The sequence below is a fragment of the Polypterus senegalus genome, unplaced genomic scaffold, assembly GCF_016835505.1.
Source record: "Polypterus senegalus isolate Bchr_013 unplaced genomic scaffold, ASM1683550v1 scaffold_1660, whole genome shotgun sequence".
Taxonomy (NCBI): Eukaryota; Metazoa; Chordata; class Cladistia; order Polypteriformes; family Polypteridae; genus Polypterus; species Polypterus senegalus.
Window position 1 is genome coordinate 26,123 of NW_024384163.1, and position 15,719 is coordinate 41,841.

The following is a 15,719-nucleotide window of genomic DNA, read 5'->3' on the forward strand; positions in this document are numbered from 1 at the left end:
TATAAATACAGAAGAGAAGAGGGCCAAGGACAGAGCCCTGAGGAAATCCTTGTGTGACTGGCGCTGTGCTGGACCTGCTGTTGCCAAGACTAACAAACTATTGTCTATCAGTCAGATAGGACTTGAACCACTGGATGGCAGTGCCAGAGATATCCCAGCATGTTCTCCATTCTGGACAGTAGAATGTCATGTTTGACGTGAGTGTCAAATGCTGCACTGAGGTCTAATAGAATTAATATGCTGGTTTGTCCAGAGTCTGCTGCCATAAGCAAATCATTGGTTACCCGTAGCAGAGCCGTTTCACAGCTATGCTGCGCCCTGAAACCAGACTGAAAGGGTTCCATCAAATTATTAGAAGTTAAGTAGTTGTTGAGTTGGGAAGCTACAACATGCTCAAGAATATTTGACAGAAAAGGTAAGTGGAAAATAGGCTGAAAATTATTAAGATTGTCAGCATCAAGACCAGACTTATTTAACATTGGGGTTACAGAAGCGGTTTTAAAAGTGAGCAGCACAAAGCCAGTGTCAAGGATGAGTTTATTATTGTTCTAACAGTCAGGATTATGGCATGATATAACAGGAGCCAATGGTGATCACTGCTGCACAACAGCAAACAATATTAAAAACATCCATGAAAAAAATCTCATATTACTCAAGTCATACAATCGGCATGTCATAATCATATGCTCGTAGCATGTAAAACCTATATATTTTTTGCACATATATGGTAAACCAGCTGTCCTCCACAGCTCCACCCACGGAGCAATACAACAGGACAAACTTTAAAAATCAATAACAAAATAAAAAGAAATGTAATTCTGGCCAAGTGGAAGTTAGGTATGCTCCATCGTCAAACTTTGCCACTGCATTTGATCGTGTTCAACTCTGACGGGAGAGCGTCCCACGTGTGGGGAGAAAAGCATGTTGGCGTGATATTTCTGGCAATTAGCAGCTACCCTCTAAAACACACGTAGCTCTGATCTGCCTCTCAAAAATGTCAAACGTCACTCTTTAACAATCTCTAGATGACAATGTCTGTTGAACAAACGGGCATCGCTAGCTAAGCAGAGGCAAGGTACACTCAGACACGTGGTGAGAGGTAGGCCGACTCAAACAGAGGCTGGTGCATAATTGAGGAGTGCCCCGCCACACTCCTGTCAGCCCACAGTCTTTCTCTCGGATTCGCATAAATAAATCGCTACCACAAGTGAACTATGATAGCGTGATTGCGAAATCAACTGGATTATTCAAGCAAATGATCTAAATCTATTAAGAAGTTCCCTCGTGAAATGTGGACAGACATACATACATAAAGACAGAGGTTGGATTTATATATATATATATATATATATATATATATATATATATATATATATATATATATATATATATATATATATATATATATATATATATATACTGTATATATGTATATGTATGTATATATGTATATTTATATACACTCACCTAAAGGATTGTTAGGAACACCATACTAATACGGTGTTTGACCCCCTTTCACCTTCAGAACTGCCTTAATTCTACGTGGCATTGATTCAACAAGGTGCTGAAAGCATTCTTTAGAAATGTTGGCCCATATTGATTGGATAGCATCTTGCAGTTGATGGAGATTTGTGGGATGCACATCCAGGGCACGAAGCTCCCGTTCCACCACATCCCAAAGATGCTCTATTGGGTTGAGATCTGGTGACTGTGGGGCCATTTTAGTACAGTGAACTCATTGTCATGTTCAAGAAACCAATTTGAAATGATTCGAGCTTTGTGACATGGTGCATTATCCTGCTGGAAGTAGCCATCAGAGGATGGGTACATGGTGGTCATGAAGGGATGGACATGGTCAGAAACAATGCTCAGGTAGCCCGTGGCATTTAAACGATGCCCAATTGGCACTAAGGGGCCTAAAGTGTGCCAAGAAAACATCCCCCACACCATTACACCACCACCACCAGCTTGCACAGTGGTAACAAGGCATGATGGATCCATGTTCTCATTCTGTTTACGCCAAATTCTGACTCTACCATTTGAATGTCTCAACAGAAATCGAGACTCATCAGACCAGGCAACATTTTTCCAGTCTTCAACTGTCCAGTTTTGGTGAGCTCGTGCAAATTGTAGCCTCTTTTTCCTATTCGTAGTGGAGATGAGTGGTACCCGGTGGGGTCTTGTGCGTGTTGTGGCGTCAGAAATGCTTTGCTGCATACCTCGGTTGTAACGAGTGGTAATTTCAGTCAAAGTTGCTCTTCTATCAGCTTGAATCAGTCGGCCCATTCTCCTCTGACCTCTAGCATCAAGAAGGCATTTTCGCCCACAGGACTGCCGCATACTGGATGTTTTTCCCTTTTCACACCATTCTTTGTAAACCCTAGAAATGGTTGTGCGTGAAAATCCCAGTAACTGAGCAGATTGTGAAATACTCAGACCGGCCCGTCTGGCACCAACAACCATGCCACGCTCAGAATTGCCTAAATCACCTTTCTTTCCCATTCTGACATTCAGTTTGGAGTTCAGGAGATTGTCTTGACCAGGACCACACCCCTAAATGCATTGAAGCAACTGCCATGTGATTGGTTGATTAGATAATTGCATTAATGAGAAATTGAACAGGTGTACCTAATAATCCATTAGGTGAGTGTATATATGTATATATACATGTATGTATATATATATACTCAGCAAAAAAAGAAACGTCCTCTGACTTTCAACTGTTTTTACTTTCAGTAAACTTAATGTGTAAATATTCGTATGAACACTAAAAGAGTCAACACCATAAGACATAAACTAAAAATGTTTCACAATGTGTCCCTGAATGAAGGGAGGCTTAAAATCAAAAGTACCAGTCAGTATCTGGTGTGGCCACCAGCTGCTTGAAGTACTGCAGTGCATCTCCTCCTCATGGACTGGACCAGATTTGTCAGTTCTTGCTGTGAGATGTTACCCCACTCTTCCACCAAGGCACCTGCAAGTTCCTGAACATTTCTGGGGGGAATGGCCCTAGCCCTCACCCTGCGATCCAACAGGTCCCAGACGTGCTCAATGGGATTGAGATCCGGGCTCTTCGCTGGCCATGGCAGAACACTGACATTGCTGTCATACAGAAAGAGCACTTTTTGCCACTCCTGTCTGGTCCAGCGAAGGTGGGTTTGTGCCCATAGGCGGCGTTGTTGCTGGTGATGTCTGGTAAGGACCTGCCTTACAACAGGCCTACAGTACAAGCCCTCAGTCCAGCCTCTCTCAGCCTACTGCGGACAGTCTGAGCACTGATGGAGGGATTGTATGTTCCTGGTGTGACTCGGGCAGTTGTTGTGGCCATCCTGTACCTGTCACGCAGGTGTGATATTCAGATGTACCGATCCTGTGCAGGTGTTGTTACACGTGGTCTTCCACTGCGAGGATGATCAGCTGTCCTTCCTGTCTCCCTGTAGCGCTGTCTTAGGCGTCTCACAGTGGCAATTTATTGCCCTAGCCACATCAGCAGTCCTCATGCCTCCCTGCAGCATGCCTAATGCACATTCACGCAGATGAGCAGGGACCCTGGGCATCTTTCTTTGGTGTTTTTCACAGTCGGTAGACAAGTCTCTTTAGTGTCCTGCGTTTTTAGAACTGTAACCTTAAATGCCTACTTTCTGTAAGCTGTTATGGTCTTAACGACCATTCCACAGGTGCATGTTAATTAATTGATTATGGTTAATTGAACATGCATGGAAAACATTGTTTAAACCCTATACAATGAAGATCTGTAAAGTTATTTGGATTTTTAAACATTATTGTTGAAATACACAGTCCTGAAAAAGGAACGTTTCTTTTTTGGCTAATTATATATATATATATATATATATGTAGATTTACAAGTAAAAAGAGGTTCTGCTTAAGCTTTATAACACATTGATGAGGCCTCATCTGAAGAACCATGTTCAGTTTTGGTCTCTGAGCTACAAAAAATATATAACAGTGCTAGAAATGGTCCAGAGAAGAGTGACTAGGCTGATCCCAGGGCTACAGTGGATGAGTTAGGAGGAAAGATTAAAAGAGCTGAGCCTTAAAGTTTAAGCACAAGAAGATTAAGAGGAGACCTGACTGAAGTGTTTAAAATTATGAAGGGAATTAATCCAGTGGATCGAGACTGTGACTTTAAAATGAGTTCATCAAGAACACAGGAACACAGTTGGAAACTTGTTAAGGGTAAATTTCTCACAAACATGAAGAAGTTTATCTTCAGACAGAGAACAACAGACACATGGAAAAAGTAACTAAGTCGTGTGGTACACAGGAAGACTTTAGGGGCCTTCAAAAGTCGAGTTGATGTTGTTCTGAATGAATTAATTGGATTGGACTCGTGAGCTTTGTTGGGCTGAATGGCCCTTTTTTCATCCAGATTGTTCAAATTTTCTAAAAAACCTCAAAAAAATTACAGTAGTGCACAATGAGGAAGATCCTTCACATGGGATCACACTTTTGATTTAATGACCCGCCTCTACCCATAATTCATTGGTCAGAAGTTCTGTTTTCCTTTAAGAGTACATTATGGTATTCTAATCATCTTAGGTTTGAGATTTAAATAAAAACAAAAAAACAAAAAAAAACATTTTAAACATTTTTTTTCTAGTTACAAGTCCAGTTGGTGAAATCTACCTCTGAATCATCACCACTCTCTATCAGTTCTTCGTTTTAGCTCTCTGGCTTGGCTAGATTCTTCTGGCTTGGATCTCTCTTTCTGACTTAGATTAGATAAACTTTACTAGTCTCATTAGGAAATTCATATTCATACAGAAATAGAAACATAAAAAACAAAGATACAAACTCACAGGATAGCTAATATAGCTAATCAATCAATCCATTGATAAAGATTAAGCAGATTAAGATTAAAGATGTATATTGTACAGATATTTCAAAATGAATTTGGGAGTACAATGGGAGAACAAATTGAATTGCCTGGTAGCAGTGGGAACAAAAGACTGTCATGGCACCTTTTACCACACCATAATGGAAAGAACCTTTGCAAAAAAAAAACTACTCCTAGTGACAGCCCGTCCTGGGAGGGATTTTTCATGATGGCATCCAATTTTGCCATCATCCTCTTTTCCACAACAGCTTCCAGCGTGTCAAGGGTTCACTTGCTCTTCTGATGAGCTTGTTCAGGCATTGTGTGTCTTTTGGAATCAAGTTGCCTCTGCAGGAGACAACAGTATAGAATAGTACACTTGCTACTATGGATGGGTAGATCATTTCCAAGAGGTTTTCTGCACTCATCAAAAGACCTGGGTCTCCTTAGGAAGTCCAGACTCTCCTCTGGCCCTTCTCCAGAACCACTGTGTTGTCAGACCAATTCAGTTTGTTGTCTATGTGAAACCCCAGGTACTTGTAGGTCTGCACCACTTCCACATCCACCTCTTGAATGATGACTGGTCTTAAAGGCTCCTTGGCATGGAAGTCCAGCACCAGCTCTTATGTGTTGCTGATGTTGAGTTGTATGTTTTTGTCCCTGCACCACAGGAAAAAGTCCTCCACAACCTTCATGTACTCTGACTTATCTTGATTATTAATGCAGTCTATGATGGAGGAGTCTTCTGAAAATTTCTGTAGATGATAAGCGATGGTTTTGGACTGAAAGACTGTTGTGTGGAGGGTGAACAGGAAGGGAGACAAGACAGTTTCCTGAGGTGCTCCAATATTACACACTACCATTTCTGACACATAGTCCCTTAGTGTCACAAACTGCTGTTTGCTGGTCAGGTAGTCCATGATCTTGGAGACTGTGGTGGCATCAAGATTCTACACCTTGAGCTTTTTCCCTAGAATTCAAAACATTATTTGAGATTGTCTATTCCTTCTAACTCTTATACTACTCCTAGAGCTTCATGTGTAAAACCTGCTTACACGTAGAAATGTGTGGATCTCAGTTCTTATGTAAAACTCTGGATTTACAAAACAGGAACTTGGCAAAACAATTGGCTTAACGTTAAGGCAAATCTCAACCATCCCTAAGTCCTATGCAGACCTTTATATGGTGTTGCCATTTTAACGACTCCAGGTAGCAGGACATTGAAGTGAACAGAAAATCTCATTTCAATGATGCATTAGTCATATTCCAATATTCTTGAACTTATCATATCAGAGGTAAAGGACATGTCCTCACAACACAGCTGACTTCAGTGTTGGTAAAAATGCCTAATGCATATACTTAGTGCTAATTGCCTTAGTTTGTAGCCCATCTATTTTGTCTATTAAAAGGGTGTGCTGTATGCTGTATGACATAAGAGGAATTGGCAGCGTTCGCTGTCTTGGAAGATATCACCATTGGCAGACTATGCAAGGAATGAGTTTTCAGAGGTCACAATGATTTTTCGGCTCATAATGATGACTGGATTTAAAGATTTTAGACTTCCTTGAACCACCCTCTTGTAGTTGTGTGCTGGGTTGGAGCCTTAATTTCAGAGACCTTCATGCAGAAATCACGAGATCCCTGTTTGGTTAAAGGTTTTAATAAGCTTAGGGTATTTGGTGACAGGTGTCTTTTAGAAAGAATTGGCTGACTGGTCTGGAATCTCGCAGTCATCTCTGAGCCATGTCATGCCAAGTGGGCTTGTATCAATAAGATGCAACTCAAATACACGTTATTTCCCTATCAACATGGTGAGCAGGGCCGAGATCAAAAGGTAATCTTGACCTAATTGCTGCATATGTGATGTATTTAATTTCAATTTACTGTACACCTGAATGTTTAAAAAAAAATCAAGAAAATCAGATAAGTTACTCTCCAGTTCATCTGTTAATAAACACAAGTATCACAACATAGTTATAAAACTATTCTTTTCCAGTTAAGGTTATGTCCCATACTATTAGGTCTGAAATACTTACCTATACTTGCCTATACAGTGATCCCTCGCTATATCGCTCTTTGACTTTCGCGGCTTCACTCCATCTCAGATTTTATATGTAAGCATATCTAAATATACATCACGGATTTTTCACAGGTTCGAGGATTTCTGCGGACAATGGCTCTTTTTATTTATGGTACATGCTTCCTCAGTTGGTTTGCCCAGTTGATTTCATACAAGGGACGTTATTGGCGGATGGCTGAGAAGCTACCCAATCAGAGCACGTATTATGTATTGAATAAAACTCCTCAATGATACAGTATACAATATGCTTCCCCCACGGTGCTTCGCATTCTTAAAAGCCTGAACAGCATCTATTGATTTTTGATTGTTTGCTTTTCTCTCTTTCTCTCTGACATTCTCTGCTCCTGACGGAGGGGGTGTGAGCAGAGGTTCTGTTCGCACACTGGCCTAGAGGATATGGATGATCCTCTAAAAAATGCTGAAAGACTACCTTCAAATTGCTCCCATCTATATGGCTGCTTTGTCAGGTGGTGCTTCGCCTACTTAAAAGCCGAAAGCACCTATTGATTTTGGATTGTTTGCTTTTCTCTCTATGACATTCTCTTCTCCTGACGCGCACTCCTTTGAAGAAGAAGATATGTTTGCATTTTTTTAATTGTGAGACTGAACTGTCATCTCTGTCTTGTCATGGAGCACAGTTTAAACTTTTGAAAAAGAGGTAAATGTTTGTTTGCAGTGTTTTAAATTCCCTGTCTCTACAACCTCCTGTGTTTCTGTGCAAATCTGTGACCCAAGCGTGACAATATAAAAATAACAATGTAAAAGTATGGTTTTTTACTTCACAGATACACACCTTTCGCGGGGCGTTCTGGAACGCAACTCCCGCGATCGAGGAGGGATCACTGTACCTATTTTCCTCTTTTTTTTCAAATATGAGATTTTCATGTTGAATTCTGACCTTCCAGGTGTGTTCAGGATGACACAACAATCATCTTCCCCAGCAACCAAACAGAGTTCAGATTTGGAATGGCGGCCTTCACTTTTATCGGGGATTACAGCCAGGTTAGTGATGAGCAGACAAGACTGAGTATTCTGTCAAAATGTGACCACTTATACTCATTGCAGATTGATTATATATAGTATTGTTCTTCCATTTTAAGGTGTACATGACCTGTACCGTCATGGTGTGTACTACTGGAAGTCCCGGAACCCGGTGCTCTCAGGGCTGTGTTAACAGCACATCTACTATGTCCAGATACAGGAGATCTTCGGCTTCAGAAAGCCAGGAGCACTTCATCTCTCAGGGACCACTCTACCTTTCAAAAAAGAATCAGTATAATGATCGTAAGTTTGAATTTCCTACTCTTACCTAGTCTGATTTCCACCCAGTTAAACATGGCAAGCAATAATAATAACACGTTAGTTAATAGCTGAAAATGAAAAATAGATCACATCAACACCATGTGCAAATCCAACCCAATTAACACACAGAAAACACAACAACAAAAAGCAAACCTGTGTACTAAAGTAACAAGTGACATGGGTTTTGGTGCCACCTGGAGGAGTTATAAAAGAAGCACATGGACGGAGGAGAGCATGTTGAAGGAAGAGGTATCTTCAACAGGATCCATGGTAGGCGACACAAGCCACTGTGGTGAATACAAATGGACTTCTTCAATGGTGAGGGGAGGTTTCATGGTCATCTGGTGGTGTTGGCGACTGAAAAAAAATCTCTCCGCAAAGTTGTTGAGAGAGGCCCTGAAGGATGGTTTTTAATGTGAGGTGTTTCTTAAACCTTGTCACGCCCCTGTTAGATCTTGCAGCTTTTTCTTTGAACAGAAATACTAGAATGTTAAAACATTACAACAATCTAGAGGAGAACAGGCCATTTAGCCCAACAAAGCTCGTCATTCGTATTCAATGTGAATGTCAATGTGTTTATAGAGCACATTTAAAATAACATCAGTAGTGCTGTAGGCAAAGTACCTTACATTAAAAAATGCTTCTTCTTCAGCTGCTTCAGCCCTCAGTTAAGGGTTACCACAGCGGATCATTTTTTTCCATCTCTTCCTGTCCTCTGCATTGTACTCTGTTACACCCACCACCTTCATGTCTTCTCTCACCACATCCATAAACCTTCTCTTAGGCCTTTCTCTTTTCTGGCAGTTCTATCTTTAATATCCTTATTCCAATATACCCAGTATCTCTCCTCTGCACATGTCCAAACCAATGCATTCTCACCTCTCTGACTTTGTATCCCAACTGTCCAACTTGAGCTGACCCTCTAATGTCCTCATTTCTAATCCTGTCCATCCTCATCACACTCAATGAAAATCTTGGCATCTTAAACTCTGCCACCCCCAGCTCTGTCTCCTGCTTTCTGGTCAGTGCCACCGTCTCCCACCCATGTGACATAGCTGGTCTCACTGCCGTCCTGTAGACCTTCCCTTTCACTCTGGCTGATACCAGTCTGTCAAAAATTACTTCTGACACTCTTCTCCACCCACTCCACCCTGCCTGCACTCTCTTTTTCACTTCTCTTCCACAATCCCCATTACTCTGTACTGTTGATCCCAAGTATTTAAACTCATCCACCTTTGCCAACTCTACTCACTGCATCCTCACCATTCCACTGACCTCCCTCTCATTTACACACATGTATTCGGTCTTGGTGGTAATACTGAGCTTCATTCCTCTCCTCTCTGGAGCATATCTCCACCTCTCCAGGGTCTCCTCAATCTGCTTCCTACTCTCGCTACAAATCACAATGTCATCAGCAAATATCACAGTCCACAGGGACTCCAGTCTAATCTCATCTTTCAACCTGTCCATCGCCATTGCAGATAAGAAAAAAATAAAAATAAATAGAAATAGAAATAAAGTACAATAAAACAAAATACAGCCAGCAGTGAATTAAAGGAAAAGAAAGAAGATGACTAAGACTAGAGAAACCATCAGTGTCAGTGAAGATCACTGAAAGCTAGAGAACAGAATTGAGTCTTCAATCTCATTTCAAACAGATCAATTGAGGATGACTCCATAATGTAATGAGGTAAAGAGTTCCACAGATGAGGTGCAGCAGCTGCCCCCCTTAGTTTTACACTTATTGTGAGGGACTACAAGAAACAACTGACCAGTAGATCTAAGCTCTCTGGATGGCTGATGTATAACACACAATTCAGATAAACAGGTAGGAGAAGACCCATGCAATGAGATAAAAAGTGAAAAAAACTACATTTTCAAGTAATTTCTGATAATAACCAGTAGCCTGTGTAGAGCAGCTAATATTTGGGATACAAAATCAAATGTTCTTGCCCCAACCAAAAAATGAGCAGCAGCATTCTGAACCAACTGCAACCTGTGAATCAGGGATTTGCTGATCCCAGAATACGAGTTGCAGTAATCAAGCCGAGAAAAGATGAAAGCAGGAGTAGTTCTCTCAAGATCCCTAGGAGATAAAAAAAGGTTTGACTTTAGCTAAAAGACAAAGCTGGAAAAAGCAACTCTTTACTACAGAGTTAATCTGTTTCTCAAGAGAAAGGTTATTGTCAAAAATGACACCAAAATTACGGATTTGAGGTTTGCAAAAGTCAGTGAAAGAGCTGAAAAGATCAATACCAATTTGAGCTTTGGCAGAGGAACCGGCGATCAGCACTTCTGTTTTATTTTGATGGAGATCAACAAAATTGTCAGTCATCCAGGATCTTAGTTCAAAAAGACAATTGTGCAACCGATTAATTGCAAAGTTACACACAAGAATATAAACCTGTGTATCATCAGCATAACAGTGAAAATAAATATTAAATTTCCTGAAAATAGCTCCTATAGGATGAAGATATATAGAAAATAAAATAGAACCCAAAATGGATCCCTGAGGAACATCATATTTAACAGGAGCAGTAGACAAGAAAGAGGAATTGAAGGACACTGGAAAGTGCCTACCAGTAAGATATGACCTGAACCAGTTAAGAGCAGCCCCTTTAACCCCAACAAGATTTTCAAGCAAGATCTCATGGTCATTAGTGTCAAAAGCTGCAGAAAAGTCCAGGAGGACAAGGACTGCAGCCCCACCTGAGTCAGTAATGAAAGACATGTCATTAAATACTTTCTGGAGTGCTGTCTCAACAGCATGAAAACGCAGAAAACCAGATTGGTAGATCTCAAATAAATTATTGGAGTTAAGATGATCAACCAATTGATTATAAATAATTCTTTCTAATATTTTTTCCAGAAATTGTAATTGGAAAATACGAAAAAAATTAGCTAACACTCCAGGATCTGAATCTGGGTCGCACCACTGCATGTTTAAAAAATGACGGCACAACCCCCTCACTAATAGAAACATTCATAATAGCTAACAAAAATGGATCCAGAACATCATTGGCTTCAATGAAGAGGTGTGATGGAATAACCTCAAGAGGGCTGAAAGTTAATTTAAGTGTGTCAATAGTACTTTTTAGCTGTGAAAGTGAAACAACATCAAAAGATTCCAAAACAATGTCATGATTAACAACAGGAAGTACATAACCAGTAGGAACAATGCCAGAGTGGATGTTATCAATTTTGCGGAAAAAGAATGAGATAAACTGCTCACATGTAAGAGCCGTACTGGTTAATTCCATCTCTGAATGGGGACAAATTGCTTTAAATAAGACCCTATGTTTATTAGAATGAGTGGAAACCAAATCAGTGAAGCAATCATGTTTAGATTTCTTAACTTCATCCTGGAAGTTGAACAGAGAATTCATAAAAATCTGCTTAGGTACAACCAACCTATCTTTCTTTCAATACCATTTAGCAATTCCACAGGTGAGGTGCAGCTGCCGTGTAGTGTCATTAAGCCAAAGCATATTTTGAGGGGAGGATCTGAGTCTAAAATTGTTTTACATGATGAATTTAAAGCTAAGACAGAATCGTCACTAGTATAACACTGGCCTTGTATATCAAAACTGGAGAATAAGGTTTTAAAATCAGATATAATAGAAGTATATAAAAAGCGAGAATAGCATGGGGCATAGCTTGTAGTAGTAACGTCAACAGTAATATTCAAACCCATCGTTAAAGAGAAATGGTCAGTAAAAGGAACATCACATACAGTATATCAATATTATTAACTGAAATATCACGTGTAAGAACGAGATCAAGGGTGTGATCAAGAGAGTCAAATGGAGCATTAATATACTGCATAAAATCAAATGAATCCAATAATGATAAAAAGACCTGAACCAAAGGTTTAGATTGACAACAAAATGTGTATGTTAAAATCTCCAAAAATAAGTACTTTATCATTATTAATTTGTCCATAATAACATCAAGTTCAGTTTTGAAGAACCCTAAAGTCCTCGTGTCTACCACACTATTTGGTCACTTATTCCACATATCAATGATTTTCCACTTAAAGAAAAACTTCCTAATGTTTGTGTGAAATTTACCCTTAACAAGCTTCCAACTGTGTTCTTGTTAAACTAATTTTAAAGTCACCGTCTCAATCCAATGGACTAATTCCCTTCATCATTTTAAACAGTTCAGTCAGGTCACCTCTTAATTTTCATTTTCTTAAACTGTAAAGGCTCGGCCCTTCTAATCTTTCCTCATAACTCATCCCCTGTAGCCTTGGACTCAGCCTAGTCACTCTTCTCTGGACTTTCTCTAGAACTGCTATATTCTTTTTGTAGCCTGAAGACCAAAACAGCACCCAGCGCTCCAGATGAGGCCTCACCAGTGTGTTATACCTTTTTTTTTTAATTTATTAATTTATTTGTTAGTATTTTTGCACAAATAAATCTGCAAACCACATGTGCACTTCTTAAGTCTCTCTCTCTCTCTTATTACTGATCCACTGCTCATCGGTCCCAGTACTTGATGTCCGTGCCCTAGCACTAATGCCATTTAAGGACACATGTCATCACAATGGGTGACTGTAGATTGGCCTTGTTTGAGTGTATGCATGGGCTCTGCAGTGTTCTGGTGGCCTCTTCAGGGTTTCTTCATGCTAATGGGAGAAGGTCAAGTTCATTATTAATTTTCTTCAACTCTGACTCTGAAAATCTTAATAATTGGCCCACAACATAAAGCAGTTCATGTGAAACAGTCCTTTGGGTGTTTAGAAGCTAAAGTTAAATCACTGGTGTTCTTTGGCTCTAGTTTGAATTTTGAACCTTATGTGGTACAGTCATATTTTTACAAAGGGTTTCATTATAATTTGAAGACACAGAAAATATTATTCATACTTTTACCACATCTCATCTAGATTGTTGCCATTTTGATTTTGCTATGATTAGCAGTAATTCTCTTTTGCTCGGCTCCAAAGCCAATTGGCCACTAGGTGCCAATGTCAGCTTCATATTTCTTCAATTTTGGCCTTCCAACTCAATACTGAATTCATTATAAAATTATATGGATTACTTATAAGACTTTGATCGCAATTATGCTATGGATTTGCTGACACTGTAGCAAACAATGAGACCTTTAATGTTGTCAGACAAAGGCCTACTTATTGTTCCAAAATCTAAACTGAAGACTCAAGGTGACTAAGCTTTTTCTCTGATGACCCCTAGAGTTTGGAACCAGTTACTATCAGCTGGTCCCATCCCAGCTAGCATAGGGCACAAGGCAAGAGCAAATCCTGGACAGGGTGCCAGTCCATGAAAGGCTGAATATACACACACACCCACACACCAAACTCACACTCTAGGGACAATTTGGCATTGGCAATTCAGCTGCTTGTTGCTGGGTAATGGGAGGATATCGGAACACCCGGAGAAAACCCATGGAGAGAACATGCAAACTCAACACAAGGAGGACCTGAGAACTCTGGTCTCTCTACTGTGAGGCAGCACCACTACCACTGTACCACCTTGCCACCCATTTCCGATTATATTTTATTATTTTTCATCATTTTACCTGCTTTTGTGATTTGTTTTTACTTCTACTTATTTCCTTTGCTGGAGTTGTTTGTTTTATTTTGTGCTTTCAAAGGAGCTGTATAAATAAGGTTATTATTATTATCCATCCATCCATCCATCCATTGTCCAACCCGCTACATTCGTACACTGGGTCACAGGGGTCTGCTGGAGCCAATCCCAGCCAACACAGGGAGCAAGGAATGAAACAAACCCCGGGCATGGCGCCAACCCACCACAGGGCACACACACACACACCCACACACCAAGCACACACTACGGACAATTTAGAATCGTCAATACCCCTAACCAGCGTGTCTTTGGACTGTGGGAGGAAACCGGAGTACCCGGAGGAAACCCACGCAGACATGGGGAGAACATACAAACTCCTCACAGGAAGGACCTGGAAAGCGAACCCAGGTTTCCTAACTGCGAGGTAACACAGTTACCCATTGCGCCACCGTGCCGCCCTATTATTATTATTATTATTATTACTCTGAACTTGATTAAGCAAGTTTAAGAATATACATTGCCTTTTCTGCATGTGAACACTAGCACTTCAGAAAACAACTATTTTACCTGTAGTATTTTGTATTTCATACTGAACACCTTCAGAAAGCAGTATAAAACACATTAGACCTACCTGTACATACACAGTGGGCTTTATCCCAAATCTCTTTTCATAACAAATATATGGCACCTTACATATAACTTCATGTTTTACCAAAACCATCCCCACATGACCATGAAAACAATTTTACAGTCCTAAAAATGATGCACATCATTTATCAATGTACATATTTAAAAATGTCTGTCTCATTGCCTTCATTACTTTTCTCTTCCTTTCTTTATCTTTCTCTGTAGTCTTCAGATACAGATGGAATCTGAACACCATGGCCATCACATGCCCTTCACTGCCACAGCCTACTGCACATTTATTTATTTAAATATGTCCTTACCAGTGTGGTCATTTCATTTCAGCGATTAATTCTCCTTCTCTCCTTTTTTTTGTCTTTACAGAGGTCAGTCTGAATCCAAACACCCTCGTCACTGTGCTGGGCTTCATTGCAGCTGTGGCTACCGTGGCCGCCGTGGCCGGTATCGTGATTTATAAGATTAAAATGTCAAAGGTGGTCCGATACGAACGTCTTCCTCCTTCAGAGCTCTGAGCATCTTTGGAATGAGTTGTCACCTCAGTGGATTTGGGTGAAAAGAGGAGAAATTACTGGGAGGAGGCCGGGCCGAAAAATAGATGTTGACCTGATATATGGTGGTGAGAATCAGATGGAGATTGAGGTGTCTTTGAAAACCACAGTTAGATTACTTTTGATTATTTTTTGCTTTAAAATCTACAGGAATCCATTCACAGAGAGTGAAATATTGATAGCAAGGGCTCCACTTTCAAAACCAAACCTAATATATCATTAAAGTGGAAACTTAAGGAGCGATAAACTGATTAGTTTCAAGATTCATCCTTCCTATTAGGATGTTGGGTGTTTTGATCATCTCAATGCATTAAAAGAAAATAAGAGCAGGTTGTGGTCAGAACAGAAGAAGGGCAAAGTTGTTAACAGTTGTGGAGCCGACCGACCCTTTGAGAACTCTTACTTTTCAGTTGCTTTGACTGTGACAGTCCAACCTTAATCCTGCATCTCAGGTGGGTGTCTGCGTTTTCTGAAAACATTTCTACCTTAAGAAACTGTTTACTGCTCTGAATTAAAATGTGATTAAAAATATATTTTCAAAATGTCTGTTGTTGCTGAGATGCGTGTTCCATGTTCTACTTCATCTATTAAAACACTGCTTTTCATTACTCTCACTTATTTGAAAAACAACAATATGATAAAGGGGGTCCAGAGTGTGATGGCACTAATGGGAAATAATCCCCAGCCCTCTGTTTCTTGTCCTTGATTTTGGATCTCACAGAATATTCACAACACATTTGGAGCAATAAAACAAG

At 40.1% G+C, this 15,719-nt stretch overlaps 1 protein-coding gene across 1 annotated transcript in view; it reads left to right on the forward strand.

Annotated features, from left to right (window-relative positions):
- LOC120521840 (CUB and zona pellucida-like domain-containing protein 1) overlaps positions 1-15,510 on the forward strand; it is a 35,698-nt gene extending 20,188 nt beyond the window's left edge. Inside the window, exons 9-11 of the mRNA XM_039743162.1 lie at positions 7,823-7,919; positions 8,018-8,201; positions 14,780-15,510. Coding sequence (XP_039599096.1) covers positions 7,823-7,919; positions 8,018-8,201; positions 14,780-14,928 — 430 coding nt within the window. The 3' untranslated portion in view covers positions 14,929-15,510. The remainder of the gene's footprint in view (positions 1-7,822; positions 7,920-8,017; positions 8,202-14,779) is intronic.
- The last annotated feature ends 209 nt before the right edge of the window (positions 15,511-15,719 follow it).